The sequence below is a fragment of the Chiloscyllium plagiosum genome, chromosome 24, assembly GCF_004010195.1.
Source record: "Chiloscyllium plagiosum isolate BGI_BamShark_2017 chromosome 24, ASM401019v2, whole genome shotgun sequence".
Taxonomy (NCBI): Eukaryota; Metazoa; Chordata; class Chondrichthyes; order Orectolobiformes; family Hemiscylliidae; genus Chiloscyllium; species Chiloscyllium plagiosum.
In genome coordinates, this window is record NC_057733.1 from 47,644,102 (window position 1) to 47,665,921 (window position 21,820).

At 45.8% G+C, this 21,820-nt stretch overlaps 1 protein-coding gene across 1 annotated transcript; it reads right to left on the reverse strand.

Moving 5' to 3' along the window:
* Positions 1–12,091: 12,091 nt before the first annotated feature.
* Positions 12,092–17,813, reverse strand: LOC122562256 (protein phosphatase 1 regulatory subunit 27-like). The gene is made up of 3 exons (XM_043715015.1): positions 17,516–17,813; positions 14,964–15,114; positions 12,092–13,020 (listed from the first exon to the last, which is right to left on the reverse strand). Exons 1-3 carry the CDS (start codon positions 17,694–17,696, stop codon positions 12,900–12,902), a joined length of 453 nt encoding a protein of 150 aa, XP_043570950.1. The 5' UTR covers positions 17,697–17,813; the 3' UTR covers positions 12,092–12,899.
* Between the last annotated feature and the right edge of the window lie 4,007 nt (positions 17,814–21,820).

Here is a 21,820-nt window from a genome sequence, read left to right on the forward strand (position 1 = left end):
GTTTTAGAAAACCAGTAAATAAATAATTTAGAGTTTAAAGTTTGTGAGAAGATCTGTAGCTCGGGTGCTCGTTGTTGTGGTTCTGTTCGCTGAGCTGGGAATTTGTGTTGCAGACGTTTCATCCCCTGTCTAGGTGACATCCTCAGTGCTTGGGAGCCTCCTGTAAAGCACTTCTGTGTTGTTTCCTCCGGCATTTATAGTGGTTTCTATCTGCCGCTTCCGGTTGTCAGTTCCAGCTGTCCGCTGGAATGGCCGATATATAGGGTCCAGGTCGATGTGTTTGTTGATAGAATCTGTGGATGAGTGCCATGCCTCTAGGAATTCCCTGGCTGTTCTCTGTTTGGCTTATGTATGGTAACGTGGCTAGTCCTTTGGGTCGTGCCATGTCCTCATTTCGTTGTCTTTCCCTTAGGCATCTGTTGACGAAATTGTTGGGGTATCCGTTTTTGGCGAATACATTGTAGAGGTGTTCTTCTTCCTCTTTTTGCAGTTCTGGTGTACTGCAGTGTGTTGTGGCCCTTTTGAACAGTGTCTTTATGCAACTTCTTGTGTGTGTGTGTTGGGGTTTATCCCAGCAGTTTCTGAGTCTTGGCAGACTTGGAAACCTACTGACCCTCATATAATTGCCCATTTTGCACCTGCAACTGATGTCTTGCAGGCTGCTCAACTCAAGGTGGCATCACGACACAGGACAAATTTGTTATCCTTCCATCCCCACAACCACCCTTTTTCACCACTCGAGGGATGTAGGCAACTTGCCCAGCCCTAATTGGCCTTAAATCACCTCAGGTGGTGAGCCACTATGTTGAACTGCTAGAGTCCTTGTGCTTTGAGAAATGGGGTTCCAGGATTTGGCACAGAAACTGTAAAGAAGCAGTGATATATTTCCAAATCAGGCAGGTGAGTGGCACGGAGGGGAACCTGTAGGGGGCGGTGTTCCCACAATGTATCTACTACTCTTGTCCTTCTAGATGGTAGAGGTCATGGGTTTGGAAGGTGTTGCCTGAAGCCCCTTTGGCATGTTGAGGACTGCTGTCATTCTACATTGCTGATGAAGGGAATGAGTGTATGGTTGGGGTACAGCTTAAGCAGGCTGCTTTGTTCTGGATTGTGTAAAGCTTTATTAAGTCTTGTTGGAATTGTACTCGTTACACTCCTACTTATGCCATGTGGATCTTAACAGGCTTCAGGGAGTCAGGAGGTGAGGTATTTGCCACAACATTCTTAGCCTGTGACCTGCCTCATACCCATATTATTGTTCTCATTCATTCACAAGGCGAGTGTGTCACTGGCTAGGCCAGCAGCTATTACCTCCCCTAATTGCTCGAAGGACAGTTACATTATCAACCACATTGCTGTGGATCTGGAGTCACACGTAAACAAGACGTTCTAAAGGGCATTGCTGAACCAGATAACAATCATCATTAGACCTCAAAAAAGATTTACAAGGATGTTGCCACGGTTGGAGGGTTTGAGGTTTAGGGAGAGGCTGAATAGGTTGAGACTGTTTTCCCTGGAGCGTCAGAGGCTGAGGGGTGACCTTATAGAGGTTTACAAAGTCATGAAGGGCATGGATAGGATGAATAGCGTAGGTCTTTTCCCAGGGTAGGGGAATCCAAAACTGTGGGCATGGGTTTAGGGTGAGAGGGGAAAGATTTAAAAGGGACCTAAGGGGCAACTTTTCAGGCAGAATGTGGTGCGTGTATGGAATGAGCTGCCAGAGGATGTGGCGGAGGCTGGTATAATTACAACTTTAAAAGGATGGTTGAATGAATAGGAAGGGTTTAGAAGGATTTGGGCCAAATGCTGGCAAAGGGACTAGGTTAATTTAGGATATCTGGTCGGCATGGACCAGTTGGACTGTTTCCATGCTGTACATCTCTATGACTCTTAATTTCAGATTTTTATTGAATTCGAACACAACCCTCTGCCATGACAGAATTTGAACCAGGTCCCCAGAGCATTACATGGGTCTCCAGATGAAAGCGGGTGGTCGTAGTGTGAGAATCCAGCAATGTCTGAATCATTGGGTCTGGTCTGGTCAGGTCTGGGCCTGCTGACCTTTGCTGGGGCGCAAATCTGAAAGGATTGAACTGCCACAATGTCACCAACTGATGAGGACCAAAAAAAAAGAACCAGATAAGACCCTTCCCTCAACTGATGAATGCAATTGGAAAATATGTCTATAAATATCAGTAAAGACTGGATTGGGCTTGGACTGTCAGCCCTCAAACGAGAAAGTCCGCCAACCATCACTGTCTGTTTTTAGCTGAAGTATGGCCCCTTGACGAAAGGTTAGAGGGAGCTGCATACCATGACCATCGAAGCTTCAGCCAGAACCAGCTACTTTAGCACAGGAGAGCGAGAGACAGCAACAGCACTTTTCCCGCCTGTATAACGTGGTGTAGCAAATTACAGTATTCCTAAACTTCATCAGCTCCTGTAACTCACTTAAATAGCCGTAATGCTGCAGACACACTGCACATGGGTTGAATCATCCCCTCATTAAAGGCACTGCTCTATTTTCACCCATCCCAAAAATTATTATTTGTCAGCAACATTGTTGAGATTATTCAGAAAGGAGGAGGTGCCTGTGATTAAGGGGAATGCTGCTCAGGGCAGCTCCGACACCTGAGAGGATGATGTGGTGACAGGAAGCTGGTGGTTAGTGGACAGACAGCTGCAGTGCATGCTTCAATGATGCAATGTTATCAAAACAAATTTCCCGTTGCCTGGTAGCTGTCAGAGATCATTTTAACGATGGGAGCAGACAGGATAGCGGGACCACATTCCATAGCTCCATAGATCCCGCAGGGTTTTCAGAAAAGCTGCTGCACCATGAAGCAACCTCTTGGAATGTTCACACCTCCGTACCTTCCTTCAGGGAAATCTGGCATTTAATTACTTCAGCTGCCTCGATCATCATCGGTGACTAACCCAGGGAAAAAGCAGCAGCTTGCACTTAAATAGCATCTTTCCTGACCTCAGAACATCCCAAAGTGCGTTATTACCATTTAAGTCATTGTTGAAGCAAAGTTATTGTAATATAAGAAAATTGACCACACAAGCAGCAATATGTGAGTGAACAGCGAACTAGACTATGGTATTTTTGGTTGTGAATTCAAATACCAGGGAGAACTCACCTGCTGTTCTGCAAATAGTGGCCTGGCATCTTTTACACTGACTTGTGAGAATAGGTAGGGATTCCGTGTAATGTATCACCTGAAGGATAACATCTCTTGACAGTGTAACACATCCTCACTGAATCACAATCCCACACTTGGCTGATTGCATTAAACAGTAAGTTGTTTTGCTCGTTTGTATTAGGCAGAGAGCAAACTGTGCTCAACCACTCACAAAACACAAAGGGTTTACTTTTAAATGTGATTCAGTGATTGTGCAGTGACTTGCTGAACAATCCCGAGTGCATTTATGCACCGCACTAACAACCAAATTAGGAAAATGTGTTGAGCACATACCTTATTCACGCTGGCTATAAATGGCACACATTCGCACGCACAGACTGGTGCTCTGCAAACATAAGGAACATGATGCTTTTGTTGAATTTCCCAGGAATTTAGGAACCCACGGTCCACTGTTGCTTTTACCATAGCCATGCTGCAGCCAATCAGTGTTTGCAGCTTTTTTTTCTCCTGTGATATAAGTTGCTGTGGTGATTTGAAATTTGGCATTCTTGCATTTGACCTGATGAGTGCAAAATGGAAACTGTCACATCTCTCCTTTCAGTGATGATTGTGTTATTTATGTACTCACATGAACAGAGCAGGTTGGAAGATCATGGAACCATTTCCATGAAGAATCGTGTCTATTTTCTGCCCTCCTGCATTTCTAAGGGTCGCAGAGACTGAGGGAGCAGGAAACCAATCCAGGAATTTCATGAAAGTGGGTTGCTACGCCACCTGGTGGTCATAGCCTCTTATAGAATGAAACAGGAAGGTCTCTTTTGTTGGATTTACTGCTGTCATCCAAGGCAGGAAAAGAAGGGCTTCAATTAGTGATCTGCACGAGCTGGAAATCCAAGGGCAGCAGAAACACAAGAATGCTAGCCCCTGCAAATCCCTTGACAAATCACATGCCGTCCCAACTTGCAAGTGTATCAGCCGTTCCTTCACTGTTGCTGGGTCAAAATCCTGGAACTCACTCCACACCAACGCTGTGGATGTCGCTATGCTTAGACTGCAGTGATGCAAGAAGATAGCTCACCACCATCTTCTCAAGAGCAATGAGGAATGGCCTTGCCAATAATATCTATATCACAATGAATGAAGGAAAATTATCATCATCATCATCAATTATTCTTGTACCACCAAGATACAAATAGGCAGGAAATAATAGAGGAGCTGACTATTATTTAAATAGAGAAAGACTGCAGAAGACCACAATATAGAGGGAGTTGGGAGTCCTCATTTGTGAATTACAAAAAGCTAGTATCAAGTTCAGCGGCTAACAGGGAAGGCAAGTGGAATACTGGCCTTTATTTCAAAGGGAACAGTGTATTAAAATAGGGTGTCAAGAGTGTGGTGCTGGAAAAGCACAGCAGGTCAGGCAGCATCCAAGGAGCAGGAGAATTGATGTTACGAGCAAAAGCCCTTTATCATTCAGGCTCATGCTGGAAACGTCGATTCTGCTGCTCCTCGGATCCTGCCTGACTTGCTGTGCTTTTCCAGTGCCACACTCTCAATTCTGATCTCCCAGCATCTGCAGTCCTCACTTTCTCCCAACAAAATAGTGCGCTGTCACTAAATGTACACAAAGCACTAGTCAGAGCACAGCTGGAATACTGTTCACAGCTTTGGACTCCTTACCTAAAGAAAATTGTACTGATATTGGAAACGCCCAGAGAAGGTTTAATAGGCTGATTCTGATCTTGAAAGGATTGGTTTACAAGAAAAGGTTGATTAGATTGCTCCTACACTCACTGTAATTTAGAAGAATGAGAGGTGACCTGATAGAAACATAAAAGAGACTTAGGGCAGAGACACAAAGTTGTTTCCCCCTCTGGGAGAATCTAGGACCAAAGGGCATAATCTCAGAATAAGGGCATGCTCATTTAAGGCAACAGCACGGAAACAGACCTTTCGGTCCAACTCGTCCATACCGACCAGATATCCCAACCCAATCTAATCCCACCTGGCCCATATCCCTCCAAACCCTTCCTATTCATATATCCATCCAAATGCCTTTTAAATGTTGTAATTGCAACAGCTTCCACCTCTTCCTCTGGCAGCTCATTCCATACACACACCACCTTCTGCGTGACAATGTTACTCCTTAGGTGCCTTTTAGGTTTTTCCCTTCTCACCCTAAACCTATGCCCTCTAGTTCTGGACTCCCCCATCCCAGGGAAAAGACCTTGTCTATTTACCCTATCAATGCCCCTCATGATTTTATAAGCCATCTCTAACATCACCAATCAGCCTCTGACGCTCCAGAGAAAACAGCCCCAGCCTGTTCAGCCTTTCCCTATAGCTCAAATCCTCCAACCCTGATACCATTCCTGTAAACCTTTTCTGAACCCTTTCAAGTTTTACAACATCTTTGCGATAGGAAGGAGACCAGAATTGCACACAATATTCCAAAAGTGGCCTAACCAATGTCCTGTACAGCCACAACATGACCTCCCAACTCCTGTATTCAATGCTCTGACCAATAAAGGAAAGCATACCAACTGCCTTCTTCACTACCCGCAAGATCGGAGGATGGTGAATCTATATAATTCTTTACCACAGAAGACTGGTGGATATGGGTCATTAAGTATGTTCAAGGCTGAAGTAGATTTTTAAAGGGAATCAAGAGTTATGGAGTAAAGGCAAGAAAGTGGAGTTGAGGATTATCAGATTGCCATGATCTCATTGAATGGTACAGCATACTTGATAGGCTGAAAGGCCTACCTCAGCTTGTATATCTTATGATTTTATGGTCCTATAGTTCCTCAATTCAGCGCTGCTCAGCATCCCTTGTCCTTTGTCTGCAGTTCCATGTGATTCCAAGTGGACATCAGCAGCATCCGTTCTTCTTGTTGGTCACCTCTCATTCTTTTCCTTCATGTGACAACTTCTGTAATTCATGGCCCAGGTTTGATAGAGTTAAACCAACCAGTTCCCTGGCCTGTTTGCCCATCCTGCCTTCTCCGAGTCAGCCACACTCCCTGTGTAAAGGTATTCGGTGATATTGGGAGAACCAAAGCTGAGCCAAACTAGGGACCTGTCTCTATCTGTCCAGCATTGTATGGCATAGATCCCAGCGCTATGGTATGGACAGCATAAGTGTTCCAATTGAAAAGATATTGTAAATACTGTAGTATTAATTGGCTGTGATTGACGTGTGACAGTGACAGTCAACAACCTTGTTCCATCTTTGATCATTTCATGTTTACTGACAATCATAGGAGTGTTTGACATTAGTTTGTGAACAAAACAATATGACTTTTCCATTCAAAACTTTCCTTACCTTTTGTCTACTGCATTGTCCCAGTCACAAACATTTCGAGTATAATCGATCTCTTAATCTAAGTAAGCATCTATTACATATGATTCACTCCTTTACTGTGAAAAGACCAGTGTAAAAATCCTTCTTTTCTGTTTTAAAGCAGAGGTTTACTCAAACAGGAGTGGACCATTCAACCCATCAAGCCTGTGTTACAATTCCCTGAAATCATGGTTGATCTGTGGCCTGACTCCATATACCTGCCTTTGGTCCAAATCCCTTAATACATTTGCTTAACAAAAAAAATCTATCTCAGGTTTAAAATTAACAGCCGATCCTGCAGCCACTACCATTTGTGGAGGAGAGTTCCAAACCGCTCCCACCCTTTGTGTGTGAAAGTGTTTCCCAACATCTCTCCGGAATGATCTGGCTCTGATTATCACCTCTTCCTGACATTTTAATGATCTATGCTGCTGATCATAGAATCTCTACAGTGTGGACAGAAGACATGCAGCCCTATTGTGTCTGCACAGACCCTCCGAAGAGCATCCCACCCAATCTCCATATTAACCATGGTTAACCCACCTACCCTGCAAGTCCTCTGCACCCTTAGCCTGCACATCTTTGGACTATGAGAGAAGACCAGAGCAGACAGAGGAAACCCACAGAGAGAAACTCCACACAGCTGGTTGCCCAAGGTTGGAATCGAACCCAGGTCGCTGGTGCTACGAGGCAGCAGTGTAACCACTGAGCCACCAGGCCACCCACAAGTCCCCAGGTCTCTTGGGACATCTACTTTATTTAACTTCCTACCATCTAGAAAGTTCCCTGGTCTTTTTTGGTCTAAAATGGATTACCTCGCACTTGCTTACATAGAATTCCATCTGCCAAAGTCTTGCCTATTCACTTAGTCTATCAAAATCCCTTTGTAATTTTACGCTGTGATCTACATTGTCTACAATGCCGCCTAACTCTGTGTCATCAGCAAATTTGGATATGTGGCTTTCTGTACCATTCATTATCCAAGGCATTAATAAATGATGTGAATAACTGAGGCTCGAACACAGATCCTTGTGGGACATCACTGGTACTGGAGAAGATTCTCTGTCGGTAAGTTTAATTTCTGCCAAGTTGCATTATTGTAAGCGATTTATGCTGTAAATAAAGTAAGACAGTGATGTGTATAGCTTCTGCATTATGTTTCTACAATACTGTGTGTTTTGACATTGATTATGTGGACTTCTTAATCAATCAGCACACTGCTGGTCTGTTCCAGCAGGTACTAATGAATAAAAATAATATAGACCTAATGGACCAAAGGCCCTCTTCTGTCCTACATGGCTCAATGACATAACTTTTCTCTCATTCCCATCTGATGTATTGATCTATAGAGGATCAGAATTGCACAGAGTTGTGCAAAGAGGTTATTTCCCTCAAAGAGACATAATCCTGTTCTCACTGGCATTGACACATTCACTTTCCTATTCTGGTGCCTTCTGGGCTGCAGATAACACCCTCAGCAACAGCTCGGACCCTCCCTGCTGCAGATAACACCCTCAGCAACAGGCCAGACCCTCACTGCTTAAGATAACACCCTCAGCAACAGGCCAGACCCTCAAGGCTGTAGATAACACCCTCAGCAACAGCCCAGACCCTCACTGCTGCAGATAACACCCTCAGCAACAGCCCAGACCCTCACTGCTGCAGATTTGCGGACGGCAAGGTGGCTCAGTGGTTAGCACTGCTGCCTCACAGCGCCAGGGTCTTGGGTTCGATTCCACCCTCAGGCAACTGTCTGTGTGGAATTTCCACATTCTCCCCGTGTCTGCGTGGGTTTCCTCCGGGTGCTCCGGTTTCCTCCCACAGTCCAAAGGTGCGCAGGTCAGGTGAATTGGCCATACTAAATTGCCCATAGTGTTAGGCGCATTAGCCAGAGGGGGAGGGTTACTCTTCAAAGGGTCGGCATAGAATTGTTGGGCCGAAGGGCCTGTTTCCACACTGTAGGGAATCTAATCTAATCTAATAACACCCTCAGCAACAGCCCAGACCCTCCCTGCTGCAGATAACACCCTCAGCAACAGGCCAGACCCTCACTGCTGCAGATAACACCCTCAGCAACAGGCCAGACACTCCCTGCTGCAGATAACACCCTCAGCAACAGGCCAGACACTCACTGCTGTAGGTAACACGCTCAGCAACAGGCCAGACCCTCACTGCTGCAGATAACACCCTCAGCAACAGCCCAGACCCTCACTGCTGCAGATAACACCCTCAGCAACAGCCCAGACCCTCACTGCTGCAGATTTGCGGGCGGCAAGGTGGCTCAGTGGTTAGCACTGCTACCTCACAGCGCCAGGGTCTTGGCGATTCCAACCTCGGGCGACTGTCTGTGTGGAATTTGGCACATTCTCCCCGTGTCTGCGTGGGTTTCCTCCGGGTGCTCCGGTTTCCTCCCACAGTCCAACGGTGCGGTCAGGTGAATTGGACATACTAAATTGCCCATAGTGTTAGGCGCATTAGCCAGAGGGGGAGGGTTACTCTTCAAAGGGTCGGCATAGAATTGTTGGGCCGAAAGGCCTGTTTCCACACTGTAGGGAATCTAATCTAATCTAATAACACCCTCAGCAACAGCCTGGACCCTCACTGCTGTAGATAACACCCTCAGCAACAGCCCAGACCCTCCCTGCTGTAGATAACACCCTCAGCAACAGCCTGGACCCTCCCTGCTGCAGATAACACCCTCAGCAACAGCCCAGACCCTCCCTGCTGTAGATAACACTCTCAGCAACAGCCCAGACCCTCACTGCTGCAGATAACACCCCCAGCAAACGCCCGGACCCTCCCTGCTGTAGATAATACCCTCAGCAACAGCCCACACCCTCCCAGCTGCAGATTACACCCTCAGCAACAGCCCAGACCCTCCCTGCTGTAGATAACACCCTCAGCAACAGTCCAGACCCTCCCTGCTGTCGATAACACCCTCAGCAACAGCCCGGACCCTCCCTGCTGTAGATAACACCCTCAGCAACAGCCCGGACCCTCCCTGCTGTAGATAACACCCTCAGCAACAGCCCGGACCCTCCCTGCTGTAGAAAACACCCTCAGCAACAGCCCAGACCCTCTTTACTGCAGGTAACACCCTCAGCAACAGCCCGGACCCTCCCTGCTGTAGATAACACCCTCAGCAACAACCCAGACCCTCCCTGCTGTAGATAACACCCTCAGCAACAGCCCAGACCCTCCCTGCTGTAGATAACATCCTCAGCAACAACCCAGACCCTCACTGCTGTAGATAACACGCTCAGCAACAGCCCAGACCCTCACTGCTGTAGATAACACCCTCAGCAACAGCCCGGACGCTCCCTGCTGCAGATAACACCCTCAGCAACAGCCCGGAGCCTCCCTGCTGTAGATAACACCCTCAGCAACAGCCCAGACCCTCACTGCTGTAGATAACACTCTCAGCAACAGCCCAGACCCTCCCTGCTGTAGATAACACGCTCAGCAACAGCCCAGACCCTCACTGCTGTAGGTAACACGCTCAGCAACAGCCCAGACCCTCACTGCTGTAGATAACACCCTCAGCAACAGCCCAGACCCTCTTTCCTGCAGGTAACACCCTCAGCAACAGCCTGGACCCTCCCTGCTGTAGATAATACCCTCAGCAACAGCCCAGACCCTCCCTGCTGCAGATAACACCCTCAGCAACAGCCCAGACCCTCACTGCTGTAGATAACACCCTCAGCAACAGCCCGGAGCCTCCCTGCTGCAGATAACACCCTCAGCAACAGCCCGGACCCTCCCTGCTGTAGATAACACCCTCAGCAACAGCCCGGAGCCTCCCTGCTGCAGGTAACACCCTCAGCAACAGCCCAGACCCTCACTGCTGTAGATAACACCCTCAGCAACAGCCCAGTCCCTCACTGCTGTAGATAACACCCTCAGCAACAGCCCAGACCCTCACTGCTGCAGATAACACCCTCAGCAACAGCCCAAACCCTCCCTGCTGCAGATAACACCCTCAGCAATAGCCCAGACCCTCCCTGCTGTAGATAACACCCTCAGCAACAGCCCAGACCCTCACTGCTGTAGATAACACAGTCTGCAACAGCTCGGAATCTTCCTGGCTGCCTGTCTGACATCAGGTGGTGACTTTACTCGCAGGAGCCGCCAAAGAAATTAGGCCGAAGAGGATAACCACTCCCAACATCAGCTGCCAAGTGAATATTAAGAAAGGCTGCCATCCAATAACTATTTAATTCCAAAGCTCAGCTCTGTCTGCCAAGAGGAGATTACTTCACGGCCCTCCAACTGTTCAACCGATTTGCAGTCTTTGAGCACATCCTGTTAAGTGCTCCTAAGCAGGTTAATGTCTCTGACATTATTGTCTCATCTGACCCGAAAGGTTCAGGACCCACTCCCGAGAGCTGAGTACATATTATTGGCTGACCATCCAATGCTGTACTGAGGAGCTGCTATCTTCCACAAAATAGATCAAACTGAGCTCCTACTTGCCATCACAGTTTAAAGATTTTATCACACAGAAGAGCAGCTGGCTTCCTCTGGTGTTCTAACCAATATTTATCCATCAACCCAACAGGACCCAAATTACCTGTGTTTATATTACATTGCTGTTTGTAGGAAATTGCCCCTGTACAAATTCACTGCCACACTTTCTACATTAAATCAGTGACTACATTTAAATAGTGCCAAACCCAAGAAGCACTAAACTGCCCGGAGTCCAGCATTAATCCCGATTGGAATAACTCCACAGAGGCTGGTATTCTGTCACCAAGTCACCCTCAGTTATTTACAAAAGTCCTTGACACTGGTCCAGCTCCCTCAGAGGCAGCTCTCAGAGTGTGAGAATGTCTGACGCCCTCTTTTTTCTTCTTTTTCCACTCAACCTCCTGTTTATTGTTTTTTTACCCCCACACTGCCACCTAACTGCGGTAGTGCTTCTTTTCTCCCCAGCACCCATGTTCTGTGTGTGTGTGCAGGTGTGAGACACAGTGAGAGACACAAGGTGACGTCCTCTTTTTCAGGTCTCTCTGATTGGACCAGGTTACCACCAATCCCAATCAAGGATCTCATATTCGATGAGACTAGATTAGAGTGGTGCTGGAAAAGCACAGCAGGTCAGGCAGCATCTGAGGAGCAGGAAAACCGACAACCTGCTGTGCTTTTCCAGCACCACTCTAATCTAGATTCTGATCTCCAGCATCTGCAGTACCCACGTTTTTCTCATATTCGATGAGGTCCACCTAGCTGACCTACAATCACTACATACAACGATCATTGAGTTCCTCATAGTCTAACGCTAATTCCAATGGTTAGTAACAAGACCATCTCTTTGAGAAACTGTAGAACTGATTAATGCAGGAACCTTGGTTTGTTGATCTGGAATTGTTGAGGGTACTCTTTATGATTAAGTTTCTTTTAAGCCTCTATTTTTAGGGAACAATAAAAAAAACTTAAGAAAGTTTTGAAAAATTGAACAATCTATTAAGATCACCAAATGTAATCCCTATTTTTGGACCAGATTACTTAAAAACAAGATAGTGAAATCATCAGACAGATAATTAGGATATTTCAGGCCCAAGAGGAAAATGAACAAAAGAGATAGGACGTTGATTTGCACAACTACTAGTAACAAAATGTAGAACTTTAATCATTCATAAATATACAAAACATGGTCCAGTACATATTATAACAAAAACTTGCATCTACAGAACAAAATTAACACAATACAATGTCCCCAAGTGCATAAGATATGGAAAAACTGTTGGCACCAAGTCAAACAAGGGTGTAATAGGAAAGATAACTGATAGCTGTTAAATAAGTAGGTAACTCCCTGTCTTACTCTGGTATTTAAAGTGCAGCAAACATTGTTCACCACAGTTTTAAAATTTTACGTTCACTTAAGTATTATGCTTTGTTCTAAGTGGTATTAATTACAGCGATAGCTGGAGGTAAGTCATTGGGAGACCCTGGATATATAGGAAGCCGCAGGGATAAACAAGGAATCACAGCAAATTAAGACACTAATGTTTGTAAGACTTGTCATTCTTCAGATCATTATAGGGGCTGGCAAAAACAGTCAGTGCTAAACATGATCATTGAAAACCTTGAAATGCTGACAGTTGGCAGCAGAAACGGAAAATTCTTTAAACTTATCAATTAACCCGTTGATAGCTTCATTCAAAAAGACTGGAAGCAATGATATTCAGAGAGTCAAAGTTCAAAAGGAAATGAACTCAAGCAATTATGTAGATGATTGAAGAAATTCTGCAGATCTCACATTGCACTTGCAGCTCACAAACCTCTCCAGGCTGACAGAGGAACATTAGCACTTTTTGTCCAGAGTCACAGACTGAACATTGGTTTATGCTCTTGGTGCTAGTCATGGTGTGTTGTCTGGTAGTGAAATATGCCTGAATCAGGGAGTGTTCTCAGCCGTCCCTGAGCTCAAACAGTGCCCGCAATTTGACATCTTTAGGATCAATAAGGTCCTTGGGCAGCTCCCCATCATCATTTGCCATGTCCGCTCTGGCTCCCTGAGACAACAGGTACCTACATGGGTCAGACACAAATGAAATACATGATTTTTACCACAGAAATATCCAAGGTTTCATTTATATAGTACCTTTCACACAACTACAGGACTCTCCATATTTAAATCCAATGAAATACTTTTGGAGTCTAGTTAACTGCAGTAATGTAGGATATATGACAGTCAATTTACACACAAGAATCTCCCAAGGTCAACAATATGACAATGGTCATCTTTAAGGTACATAAGAGCAGCAGTAGGCTATTCAACCCCTTTATTCTTTCTCTGCCATTCCAGATCATGGCTGAATATGAACCTGTACACCATGTTCCTGCTCCATCCCCGTATCGTTTAATGTCATAAATAAATAGAAATATGTCAAACACTGTGTTGAATGTTCTTCTCAGCCAAGCTTCCAATGGTGTCTGAGGTACAAAATTCCAAACTGCCACCACTCTGAGTAAAAATGTTCCTCCTTATCTCAATCTTAAATGACTTCCCTTTTATTTTGAAACTGTCTTCCCTGTTTCTAGACCCCACACCCTGGGGAAATATCCTTTGTGTGTTTACTCTGTCCCATCCCTTCAAGAATTTTGTAATTTTTCTGAGATCTTGACATCCAATCTTATAAATGCAAAGGATACAAGTCCATTCTCCTCATCTCTCCTCCCAGGAGTCAGTCTAGTGAACCTTTGCTGTACTCTCTGTGTGGCACGTATACCCTTCCTTAAACAAAGAGAACTGTGCACTAAACTCAAAGTTTAATCTAACCAGTGTTTCAAACAATTGGACCAAGATTTCTTTGCTTCTGTACTCAAATTCTTGAAATAAAAGCTAACGTTTGCTTTCCAAATTGTTTGCTCTATTTGCGTGCTCATTTTTGTCTCTTTTTTTTAAATTAGGTTATTTTTCCTAATTAGCCTGTTCAAAGATGTTATTACACACCTCTGGAACAGGTGGGACTTGCACCCAGGTCCCTCAGTCCAGGGGTTGGGACATTACCACTCAATTCCAGAGAGCCCCTGCCTGCATGCTAATCATCAGCAATTTAGGAACAATGACACCGCTCCCTTGGGCATCCACACATTCTAATCTCTCTCAGTTTAAGAAACATTCTGCTCCTTTGTTCCTCCTGCCAAAGTGGATAAACCCTCACTTATCACATTATATTCCATCTGCCATGCTCTTGCCCATTCACTCAGCCTGTCTAAGTCACTCTGAAACCTCTGCATTTTCCTTACAACTCATTCCCATCGCATTTTGTTTCAGCTATACGTTTGGAATGATTACAATTGGTCCACAAAGCATTGATATAGATTGTGAATAATTGGGGCTTAAACACTGATTCCTTTCAAGGGCAATAGGGGAATTAAGGGATGGGCAAGAAATGCTGATCTTGTCAGTGATGTCCATTTTACCTGAATTAATAAAACAAAAAGGGCTGATCTTTCATCTCCAAAACGTTCCTGCCCAATCCCTGCATTCCTCAATACCCTAAGAATGTAAAATTCTTATGAAACCCTCTCTTGAATACAGTCAACGACTGAACTTCCACAATCTTCTGAACTAGAGAATACCAGAGATTCACGACCTTCTCACTGAAGAACTGTATTCTCCCTCAGTTCTAAACAATCAAACATCTATTCTGAGACGGTGACGATGTGTTCTAGATTCTCTAAGGGATAGGAGTGGTTTTCTAATGTGTACCTGATCAAGTCGCTTAAGCACCTCATATATGTTGTAATTAAACATTTAGCTTTTAATCCTCTTCACAGAATGTTCTACTGATGTAAAATGTGTGTGTGTACATGTGTGTGTGTGATTGTGCATGTGTGTCTGTGTGTGTATGCCTATGTGTGTGTGTGTGTGTTTGTATCTGTGTGTGTGTGTTTGTGTGTCTGTCTATCTGTGTGTGGGTGTGGGTGTATGTGTCTGTCTGTCTGTCTGTCTGTGTGATTCTTACTTTGCTACTTCCAAGTGCCCGTCACTGCAGCTCATGTGGAGTGCAGTCCATCCATTCTCGTCCTTCTGCTCAATATCAGCCCCATATTTGATCAGCAGTTTCACACATTCCAAATTTCCGGACAGGACTGCTTCGTGTAGCGCTGCCATTCCTAAAATCAAAATACAAACCAACCATTTAATTAAGAAAAGAGCTTCCAAAACCCACTGTCAGAGCAATTCTTTAATTTCACAGAAGTAAATCTGACAGCAAATTAATTTCAGAATGCATTGCAATCTGTACAGTTCACATTTCATTCTGGAGGCAGCCAGAGCACACCAGACAGATAATATGCCCCAGCCAGAGGGCTTCATTACTTGCAGAGCAGCTACAGTAATTGAATCAGACTTTTTAGAGACCTTTCAGCCCGTTGGGTGCACACTGGTCATCAAGCATCCATCCATTTTAATCTAATTTTCCAGCACTTAGTTTTATATACTATGGCATTTCAAATGTTCAACTAATTTACTATAAATGTCTTGAGGATTCCTGTCTCTACCACCCTTTCAGGCAGTGGGTTCCAGATATCGGAGTGAAAATAACTTTCCTTAAATCCCCTCTAAACTTCCTGCTCCTGATCTTAAGCTGTGCCCCCTGGTTATTGACCCCTCTACTAATGGGTAAAGTTTCTCTGTTGCCTCTATCTATGCCCCTCAGAGGTTTGTACACCTCAATCAGATTCACTACCCCTCAGCCTTAAATACTAGAGTCAAACTATGGGCTAGGAAAATCCCACAACTCTGTCTGTAAATTGCTCCCCCCGCCATATACGATTCAGCATTTAATATAGAAGCTGTTTGTACTCCTGGAAATCTGGGACCAAAAACAGGGTAACTGCGATAGGGGCGGTGTGTAACAATGTGACAGTAATATTGGTGCAATACAATAGGTGTGGCAGAGAAAGTGTGAGCATGTAATAATGATAAAGTAACAGGGACTAGCCCTTTGGGCTCAGTTGGCTGGTTGCAATGTGGACCAAAAGCATGGGTTCAATTCCCGCACCACCTGAGGTTACTATGAAAGATCCCACTTCTCTCCTCACTTGAGGACCCTCAGGTTAAACCACTACCAGTTGTCTCTCTCTCTCTGATGAGAGTTTGCCTATGCCATAGAAAACTGCAGGATGAATCAGAGTATTTCATCCATGTCAGTTCGACAGCCCTTTAAATAAAGATATATTTATTGGGACAGATGCACAAAAACATTTGATGGTTTTAATTCAAACAGATGCCACTGAATTTTCTTTGTAAATCTCCCTATTTGCCAACAATGAGTGGTGCTGGTGGGAACTTACTCCCCAGCAGCAACTTCCCCATTCCCCTCTCTCCCTGTGTGGGAGAAGGGTAGGCATGGACTCATAGAGATGTAAAGCATGGAAACAATCCCTTTGGTCCAACTCATCCATGCCGGCCAGATATCCTAAATTAATCTTTCCCATTTGCCAGTATTTGGCCCAAATCCCTATAAACCCTTCCGATTCATATGCCCATCCAGATGCCTTTTAAATGCTGTAATGTACAGGCCTGTACCACTTTCTCTGGCAGCTCATTCCATATACATACCACCCTCTGTGTGAAAGCAATGCCCCCTAGATCCCTTTTAAATCGTTCCCCACTCACCCTAAACCTATTTCCTCTACTTCTGGACTCCCCCTGCCTGGAAAATGACCTTGGTTATTCACCGTCTCCATGCCCCTCATGATTTTGTAAACCTCTATAAGGTCACCCCTCCAACGCTCCAGGGAAAACAGCCCCAGCCTATTCAACTTCTCCCTATAGCTCAAATCCTCCAACCCTGGAAACATCCTTGTAAATCTTTTCTGAACCCTTGCAAGTTTCACAACAGCCTTCCAATAGTCACTGAGCCCTGCTGTACTCACTGGTCAGGTATAAGGTCTGAGCCCTGCTGTACTCACTGGTCAGGTATAAGGTCCTACAGTCACTGAGCCCTGCTGTAATGACCAGTCAGGTATAAGGTCCGACAGTCACTGAGCCCTGCTGTACTCACTGGTCAGGTATAAGGTCCGACAGTCACTGAGCCCTGCTGTAATGACCAGTCAGGTATAAGGACCTACAGTCACTGAGCCCTGCTGTACTGACCGGTCAGGTATAAGGACCTACAGTCACTGAGCCCTGCTGTACTGACCGGTCAGGTATAAGGTCCTACAGTCACTGAGCCCTGCTGTACTGACCGGTCAGGTATAAGGTCCTACAGTCACTGAGCCCTGCTGTACTGACCGGTCATGTATAAGGTCCTACAGTCACTGAACCCTGCTGTACTGACCGGTAAGGTATAAGGTCCTACAGTCACTGAGCCCTGCTGTACTGACCGGTAAGGTATAAGGACCTACAGTCACTGAGCCCTGCTGTACTGACCGGTAAGGTATAAGGTCCTACAGTCACTGAGCCCTGCTGTACTCACCGGTCAGGTATAAGGTCCTACAGTCACTGAGCCCTGCTGTACTGACTGGTAAGGTATAAGGTCCTACAGTCACTGAGCCCTGTTGTACTCACCGGTCAGGTATAAGGTGTCCAGCTTCACCTTGCTTGCTCTGATGAAGCGCCCGATTTGCTGTAGGTCACCCTGGCGGATGTGATCCAGGAAGACTATGTCATTGGGGAAGTGGACTGTGCGGACTGGCTTCAGTCTGCTAGTTGGCACCGCACACCTGGAAACTTCTGTGTAGTATTTCATAGCAAAGCCTCGGACCACCACTGAGTGTTTAAAGACAGAATAAGCGCCTGTCCTTTCTCCCTCTGTTGAGTGGTGAGCTGCACTGCTGCTGCTCAGTAAACCATCCCCCTGTCAGTGAGAAGATCCCAGCTTTATACAGCAGCTTGCTCTATTTCTGGGGACAGAGAGCTGACTCACTGAGGGAGGACAGAGGGCGGACCGACACTCTCTCTCACATGTGCCTGACGTACTCGGCACCTGTTGCAAGTTACATGTTATGGAGCTGATCCACTTGCCTGTTGCAGAGCCGGGAGGGGGAGGATCAGAAGGTGAATGAGCCTTCCCAAAACAAGATCTCACCCCAGTCTCACCTTGGGCGTCCTCCTCCAGTTAAATTGATCATCTCACCAAACACAAGTTGCAACATCCTCAAACTTCAGCTGCTATCCCGAGGGAGATTACACAGTTCTGCAACTTGGCTGTTTATAGTCATGGTTTTTGCTGTGTTCAGGGGGACAGGTTGTCCCTGTTTATCAAGTTCAGTAGAGGGAGAATGAGAGCTGGGACTTTCATTCGGTTACAGAGAATGTGCACATGACATGGGCGGGTTTGTGGTGGGTGGGTAGGGGATGAATTCCTTATTATTCCAGATGCAATCATGGGAGCCAAAACCTCCTCTACAAAGTATTTCCTCTGTAACACCCTGGTCCACTCTTCTGTCACTCCCATTTGATGTATGTAAAATATTTCCAAGTCAGGTTGGTGAGTGGGTTGGTGGGAAACTTGCAGGAGGTGGTGGTCCCATGTATCTGCTGCCCTTGTCCTTCTGGATGGAAATAGAAGGACATTGGAGGTAAAGAATGTGGGGAAATAGATGGTGACATATTGAAAAATATCCATATTGCAGATGAAGAAGTGCTAGGTGTCTTAAAATGCATAAAAGTGGATAAATTCCTGGGACCTGATCAGGTGTACCCTAGAACTCTGTGGAAAGCTAGGGAAGTGATTGCTGGGCCTCTTGCTGACAGACAGAGGGTGGTGGTGGGGGGGGTTGCTTTTCAGATTGGAGGCCTCTGACCAATGGAGTGCCACAAGGATCGATGCGGGGTCCACTTTTTTTCGTCATATATATAAATGATTTGGATGTGAACGTAGGAGATATAGTTAGTAAGTTTGCGGATTATACCAAAATTGGAGGTGTAGTGAACAGCAAAGAAGGTTACCTCAGATTACAATGGGATTTTGATCAGATGGACCAATGGGCTGAGGAGTGGCAGATGAAGTTTAATTTAGATAAATGTGAGGTGCTGCATTTAGGAAAAGCAAATCAGAGCCGGACTTATACACTTAATGGTAAAGTCCAGGGAGTGTTGCTGAACAAAGAGACCTTGGAGTGCAGGTTCATAGCTCCTTGAAAGTGGAGTCGCAGGGAGATAGGATAGTGAAGAAGGCGTTTGGTATGCTTTCCTTTATCGGTCAGAGTATTGAGTACAGGAGTTGGGAGGTCATGTTGCGGCTGTGCAGGACATTGGTTAGGCCACTTTTGGAATATTGTGTGCAGTTTTGGTCTCCTTCCTATCAGAAGGATGTTGTGAAACTTGAAAGGGTTCAGAAAAAATTTACAAGGATGTTGCCAGGGTTAGAGGATTTGAGCTACAGGGAGAGGTTGAATCGGCTGGGGCTGTTTTCCCTGGAGCGGGAACCCCAGGAGGTTGAAGGATGACCTTATAGAGGTTTATAAAATTATGAGGGGCATGGATAGAATAAATAGACAAAGTCTTCTCCCTGGGGTGGAGGAGTCCAGAACTGGAGGGCATAGGTTTAGGTGAGAAAGGGAAAGATATAAAAGAGACCTAAGGGGCGTCTTTTTCACGCAGAGGGTGTTACGTGTATGGAATGAGCTGCCAGAGGATGTGGTGGTGGCTGGTAAAATTGCAACATTTAAAAGGCATTTGGATGGGTATATGAATAGGAAGGGTTTGAAGAGATATGGGCTGGGTGCTGGGAAGTGGGACTAGATTAGGTTAGGATATCTGGTCGGCATGGACAAGTTGGACCATAGGGTCTGTTTCTGTGCTGTGTATATAAATAAATAAATAACTCTATGGTCATGGGTTTAGAAGGTGCTGTCTGAGGATCTTGCAGTGAATCTCTGCAGTGCATCCTATAGATAGTACACACTGAGCTGCTACTAAGCACCAGTGGTGGAGAGAGTGGATGCTTGTGGATGTGGTGCCAATCAAGTGGGGGCTGCTTTAACCTGGATGGTGTCAGGTTTCTTGAGTGTTGTTGGAGGCTGCACCCATCCAGGCAAGTGGGGAGTATTCCATGACACTCCTGACTTGTGTCTTGTAGATGGTGGACAGGCTTTGGGGAGTCAGGAGGGAGTTACTCACTACAGGATTTTTGCCAGGCCTCTGACCTACTCTGACCACACTAATGTGGCTAGTCCACTTCACTTTCTGGTCAATAGCAATGCTCAGAATGTTGAGAGTGGGGGTTTAACAATGATAATGTCATTGAATGTTAACGGGAGGTGGTCAGATTCTCTCTCGGTGGAGATGGTCATTGCTTGGTATTTGTGTGGTGCAAATGTTACTTGCCAGTTGTCAGCCCAAGTCTGGATAGTGTCCACCTCTTGCTCCATTTGAACATAGATTACTCAGTGTCTGGCGAGTCCTGATTGAACATTGTGCAATCACTGATGAACATCCCCCATCTCTGACCCTATGATGGAGGGAAGGTCATTAATGAAGCAGCTGAAGTTTGTTGGGCTGATGACACTATCCTAAGGAACTCCTGCAGAGATGTCCTGGAGCTGAGATAACTGACCACAGGCATCCTACTGAGTGCCAGGTATGAATCCAACCAGTGGAGAGATTTCATGCCTTTTCCTCACTTCCCTGCCCCCCAGGACTCGTTGATTCCAATTTTGCCAGGGCTCCTTGAAGGCACACTCTGTCAAATGCAGCCCTGATGTCAAGGGCTGTCACTCTCACCTCCCCTCTGGGATTCAGCTCTTCTGTCCATGTTTGAACCAAGGCTGTAATGAGGTTAGGAGTCGAGTGGCCTTGGTGGAACCCAAACTGGACATCATGAACAGGTGCTGTTTGACAGCACTGTCAATGACAGCTTCCATCACTTTACTGATGATTGAGAGTAAATTGCAGGACTATAAAGCTTAGATCTAATCCATAGGTGGTGGAATCACTTGTCAATCACTGACTGAGGATGCTGCTTGACACACAAGTAGCTCTCTGCTGTAGCTTCACCAAGTTGCCACCTCTTTGTAGGTGTGCCTTTTGCTGCCCCTGGAATGCCTTCCTCCACTCTTCATTGAACCAGAGTTTATCTCCTCACTTGATGGTAGAGTGGGGGTTATGCTAGGCCATGAGGTTGCAGATTGTGTGGGGTATGTGATTCTGCTGCTGTCGATGGCTCATTGTGTCTTGTTGAGGCCCAGTTTTTTAAAGTTGCCAGATCTATTCACAGTCTATCATGTTTAGTGTAGTGATGGCATCCTATAAGACAATGGGATGCTTTCTTAATGTGAAGGCAGGACTTCAGCTCCTTAAGAAATGTGCGACAAACAAGGCAGGGCAGAATGGTGAGGATGAGAACCAGCATGTTTCTGCATCTTCACAGCCACCTGGTAGAGACTGGGTCTCTTCCCAGTCTAGCGGCTATGGCCTTTAGGAATTGACTAGCCCACTCAGTAGTGCTGTTGCTGAGCCACGCCTGCTGATAGATATTGAAGCTCCCGCCCAAAGTACATTCGGTGGTCTGGCCACCAATTGGTGTTCAACTCACTGGAGTACTGCTTCACCAGCCAAAATGGTGGTATTTGGTAATCAGTAGGAGGCTTCCTTGCCCATGTTTGACCTGATGCCACGAGACTTCATGAGGCCTGGAGTCAATGTTAACAAATCCCACTTGACTGTATACCACTGTGCCACCAGCTGGGTCAGGGCTGTCCTGCCAACAAGATTGGACATGCACAGGGACAGGGGTATTACTTTGGACATGACGATGTCAGGCTAGTCTGTGAGAGAGTTCTACCAATTTTAGCACTGGCCCCGAGATGGTTTCATTCTTTTCTATAAAAATACTGAAGCTGTTGGACATAACAGGCTTAGTCATTTCAG

Bases quoted from the DNA above. Each gene is read 5' to 3' on its own strand.
- LOC122562256 (XM_043715015.1), bottom strand. From the start codon at position 17,696: ATGAAATACTACACAGAAGTTTCCAGGTGTGCGGTGCCAACTAGCAGA. The intron at 15,115-17,515 runs GTGAGTACAACA...TTTTGATTTTAG, and splicing joins GGACACCTTATACCTGACCG to GAATGGCAGCGCTACACGAA. The intron at 13,021-14,963 runs GTAAGAATCACA...TGACCCATGTAG, and splicing joins GGGCACTTGGAAGTAGCAAA to GTACCTGTTGTCTCAGGGAG.